Source organism: Oncorhynchus masou, chromosome 18, assembly GCF_036934945.1.
Source record: "Oncorhynchus masou masou isolate Uvic2021 chromosome 18, UVic_Omas_1.1, whole genome shotgun sequence".
NCBI classification, from domain to species: domain Eukaryota; kingdom Metazoa; phylum Chordata; class Actinopteri; order Salmoniformes; family Salmonidae; genus Oncorhynchus; species Oncorhynchus masou.
This window is the reverse complement of record NC_088229.1, coordinates 66,641,659-66,646,425: the sequence shown is the minus strand read 5'-3', so window position 1 is coordinate 66,646,425 and position 4,767 is coordinate 66,641,659. Positions and strand designations below refer to the sequence as shown.

At 49.8% G+C, this 4,767-nt stretch overlaps 2 protein-coding genes across 7 annotated transcripts in view; both read right to left on the bottom strand.

Annotated features, from left to right (window-relative positions):
* Positions 1-696: 696 nt before the first annotated feature.
* On the bottom strand, positions 697-2,307 carry LOC135505169 (uncharacterized). The gene is made up of 3 exons (XM_064924314.1): positions 1,558-2,307; positions 1,259-1,437; positions 697-889 (listed from the first exon to the last, which is right to left on the bottom strand). The coding sequence occupies exons 1-3, from the start codon at positions 2,081-2,083 to the stop codon at positions 824-826; spliced, it is 771 nt and encodes a 256-aa protein (XP_064780386.1). The 5' UTR covers positions 2,084-2,307; the 3' UTR covers positions 697-823.
* The window catches only part of LOC135505164 (inactive ubiquitin carboxyl-terminal hydrolase 54-like), a 76,525-nt gene continuing 73,957 nt past the window's right edge, over positions 2,200-4,767 (bottom strand). For 3 of the 6 annotated variants that reach the window (XM_064924297.1, XM_064924301.1, XM_064924298.1), the window contains one exon: positions 2,587-3,094. In XM_064924297.1, coding sequence (XP_064780369.1) covers positions 2,754-3,094 — 341 coding nt within the window. In that variant the 3' untranslated portion in view covers positions 2,587-2,753. The other 3 variants (XM_064924300.1, XM_064924303.1, XM_064924302.1) reach the window with 3 other exon arrangements.

The following is a 4,767-nucleotide window of genomic DNA, read 5'->3' as shown; positions in this document are numbered from 1 at the left end:
TGTGGAGGGTTAGGACCCCAGAGGGCTGGTCTGGAAGGAGCCTTTAGCGGTGTGGAGGGTTAGGACCCCAGAGGGCTGGTCTGGAAGGAGCCTGTAGGGTTAGGACCCCAGCTGGTGTGGTGGGAGGGTTAGGACCCCAGAGGGCTGGTCTGGAAGGAGCCTATAGACCCCAGGGGGCTGGTCAGTGTGGTGGGTTAGGACCCCAGAGGGCTGGCCTGGAAGGAGCCTTTAGCGGTGTGGAGGGTTAGGACCCCAGAGGGCTGGTCTGGAAGGAGCCTGTAGCGGTGTGGAGGGTTAGGACCCCAGAGGGCTGGTCTGGAAGGAGCCTGTAGCGGTGTGGAGGGTTAGGACCCCAGAGGGCTGGTCTGGAAGGAGCCTGTAGCGGTGTGGTGGGTTAGGACCCCAGAGGGCTGGTCTGGAAGGAGCCTGTAGCGGTGTGGAGGGTTAGGACCCCAGAGGGCTGGTCTGGAAGGAGCCTGTAGCGGTGTGGAGGGTTAGGACCCCAGAGGGCTGGTCTGGAAGGAGCCTGTAGCGGTGTGGAGGGTTAGGACCCCAGAGAGCTGGTCTGGAAGGAGCCTGTAGTGGTGTGGAGGGTTAGGACCCCAGAGGGCTGGCCTGGAAGGAGCCTGTAGCGGTGTGGAGGGTTAGGACCCCAGAGGGCTGGTCTGGAAGGAGCCTGGAAGGAGCCTTGGAGGCTGGACCGGTGTGGAGGGTTAGGACCCCAGAGGGCTGGTCTGGAAGGAGCCTATTGCGGTGTGGAGGGTTAGGACCCCAGAGGGCTGGTCTGGAAGGAGCCTGTTGTGTAGATGCATATGGAGGCAGATCAGTGGTCTGGAGATAGCTTCACCCCAGTCAGACACCAGAAACTCCCTGCACCATTGGACATCTCCTGCAGGGGCAGGGACAACACAGAGTGACGGACAGGCCCAAAAGGTGAAGGGTAAAGGGTGACGTCAAAATGGCCTGAATGGAGATATGGAAGGACTGGTGTGATGATGATGATGAAGATGATGCTGTAGCGATACAGGGTCCCAGATGAGATTAGGTAAGAAGTAGAGGCACCATCAGGGGAGAGAGAGAGGAGTGAGAGACTGACGGATAGAGAAAGAGAGAGAACAGTAGAGCGATGATAGAGTGTAGATGAGAATTGAAGGTTAAACAGTCTACAAGTCTACAACATGACGCCTGGAGTAGTACGTGTGTGTGTGTGTGTGTGTGTGTGCGTGCGTGTGTGTGTGCGTGTGTGCGATACACTCACAAAGCTGCGTGTTGCGGCGAGACGGTGGCGACGCGGGTTGATGATTGTGCCGCTCAGACTGTGGACCATTGTGCTGCTGCAGTCAGTCTGGTACACACTCCTCTCCATGTTGGCATTGGGGGTGAGGGAACGGGCTGGCCCTCCTACCCCACACTGCAGCCTCCTGACCGGGCTACCACCTAGACACACACAGGGCACAGTCTGGAGGTCAGGGATCATACTCACTATATACACACACAACTTCATACATATACTAGACTCACAGCTACATACACACAACTATAGTCTGCAGTACCTACCTCTACATCCTGCCTGGAGGCTGGCCCGGTATAGGAAGTCCAGCTCTGAAAACTCTGCCTCCTCAGGGTCACAGGCGTCATGCTGCCCAGGGGCAGGCTGGGAGTTGTAGTTTCGGTAGGAGAGGTGTGGCCTAAAGGGGAGGCGGCGGTCTGGAGGTGTGTCATATGGCGTAACCACGGCATCTAGGCGGTCCACGCTCCAGGAGGACCAATGACGTGTGAAGGTGTTGGCGGCGGAACCTTGATCGGGCCAATGTGGAGAGGCAGTGGGGGGTGAGGGGTGGGGCTGACTGCGGGAGGAGCAGGGGGTGGGTGGAAGGTCGGAGTGTGTGTGTGGGTGCTCAGGCTTTGTATGTGAGGATGGAGGGTGTGTGTATTGGAGGTCAGAGTAAGAGTGTGTGTGTGAGGGGGGAGCGTGTGTGTGAGACATATCCCAGAGTCTGAGAGATAGAGAGGGGAGAGAGATGGCCAGGGATCTGCCAACAGGTCTCACACCCCCAGCCTGTAACAACTCCTCCAGGCTCATTCCCTGTCCTCCCTCACCCCTCCTCACCTGCTCTCCCTTCTCACCCTCCTCAACCTGTGCTGGGGGGTTGTTGGTGGAAGGGCGTGGGAGGGATGGGTGGAGAGGGGGCTGACCAGGGCCCAGGGTTGCATCCTGGTAGGCTGGCCGGACCTCTTCCCCCTCCTGATTGGGCGTCAGCAGTACTTGGAGCGGGCCAGACTGTTCACTGATTGGACCACAGAAGAGAAGGGACACTCAGGAGCCAATCACAATCAGAGTAAATAAAGATTTTTAAAAACACTTAAAATGAAAATGATGGAATATGTAGAAATGAAAGCCTCTTTTGTTAGGTTTATGACTGTGTAATGTAGTATTTATAGAGCTACACAGCACTATGTCACCACACATACTCACACACACCATCCCCCACCCCCCACATTAATTCTTCACATCTCCGCTGGCTGGCTCAGTAATAATTACCCAGAAGCCTTTGCAGCAGTCACCATAAATCACAGGTCTATTTTGATGAATAGAGGAGAGGAGGAAGAGAATAGAGAATACATGAGATATAGCAGGATACCTGCCATCCAACCCAGCACCAGCCCCTCACAGATATCTCACCATCAAGTACTAGTACAAACCAGTCAAGATCAGCACTGACCAACACAGACAGATACAGACACTGTCTACTCTACTGCACTACACACAGAGGAGGTTTTGGACAAGCAGAGCTGGCACACACACAGAGGGGTCCTGGGGTGGTTTTTGGACAAGCAGAGCTGGCACACACACAGAGGGGTCCTGGGGTGGTTTTTGGACAAGCAGAGCTGGGACACACACAGGGGGGTCCTGTGTAGGTTTTGGGGACACACAGGGGACAGTTATGGTACCTGCGATGTCCCTGTGGACTGGCGCTTCCTGTTTCCTGCTCCATATCCTGTTCCTGTGTTATTGGCTCCGCAGTGCTCCCCATGCACGCAGCTACAGTCAATGCACTACGGGAATTAGCCTCATGCAGGGGACTGAGCACAGCTGAGAATGTTGATGAGAAAGCAGGAGGAGAGATACAGAGAGAGATGGAAATAGAGAGAGATGGAGAGAGAGATACAGAGAGATGGAAATAGAGAGAGATGGAGAGAGAGATACAGAGAGAGATGGAAATAGAGAGAGATGGAGAGAGAGATACAGAGAGAGATGGAAATAGAGAGAGATGGAGAGAGAGATACAGAGAGAGATGGAAATAGAGAGAGATGGAGAGAGAGATACAGAGAGAGATGGAAATGGAGAGAGATACAGAGAGATGGAAATGGAAATAGAGAGAGATGGATGGAGAGAGATACAGAGAGAAAATAGAGAGAGATGGAGAGAGAGATACGGAGAGATGGAAATAGAGAGAGATGGAGAGAGAGATACAGAGAGATGGAAATAGAGAGAGATGGAGAGAGAGATACAGAGAGATGGAAATAGAGAGAGATGGAGAGAGATACAGAGAGATGGAAATGGAAATGGAGAGAGAGATGGAGATGGAAATAGAGAGAGATGGAGAGAGAGATACAGAGAGAGATGGAAATAGAGAGAGATGGAGAGAGATACAGAGAGAGATGGAAATAGAGAGAGATGGAGAGAGAGATACAGAGAGAGATGGAAATAGAGAGAGATGGAGAGAGAGATACAGAGAGAGATGGAAATGGAGAGAGAGATACAGAGAGAGATGGAAATGGAGAGAGAGATACAGAGAGAGATGGAGAGAGACGGAAATAGAGAGAGATGGAGACAGATACAGAGAGATACGGAAATAGAGAGAGATACAGAGAGAGATGGAAATGGAGAGAGAGAGATGGAGAGAGACGGAAATAGGGAGAGATGGAGAGAGATACAGAGAGAGATGGAAATAGAGAGAGATACAGAGAGAGATGGAAATGGAGAGAGAGATACAGAGAGAGATGGAAATGGAGAGAGAGATACAGAGAGAGATGGAGAGAGAGAGGAGGAGAAAGAAAGAGTACAGGAGGAGAAAAAGAGAGAAAAGGTGAGGTGGAGAAGAGAGAGAGATGGAAAGACAGATGAATAGAATAGAAAGAGAGATGGAAAGAAAGAGAGGAATAGAATAGAAAGAGAGGAATAGAACACAAATAGAGGAATAGAATAGGAATAGAGGAAGAGAACAGAAATAGAGGAATAGAACAGAAAGAGAGGAATATAATAGAAATAGAGGAATAGAATAGAAAGAGAGATGGAAAGAAAGAGAGGAATAGAATAGAAAGAGAGGAATAGAACAAAAATAGAGGAATAGAATAGGAATAGAGGAAGAGAACAGAAATAGAGGAATAAAACAGAAAGAGAGGAATAGAACAGAAATAGAGGAATATAACAGAAATAGAGGAATAGAACAGAAATAGAGGAATATAACAGAAAGAGAGGAATAGAATAGAAATAGAGGAATAGAACAGAAATAGAGGAATAGAATAGAGGGAAATATAATAGAAATAGAGGAATAGAACAGAAATAGAGGAATAGAACAGAAATAGAGAATAATAACAGAAATAGAGGAATATAACAGAAATAGAGGAATAGAACAGAAATAGAGGAATATAACAGAAATAGAGGAATAGAACAGAAATAGAGGGGAATATAATAGAAATAGAGGAATATAACAGAAATAGAGGAATAGAACAGAAAGAGAGGAATAGAACAGAAATAGAGGA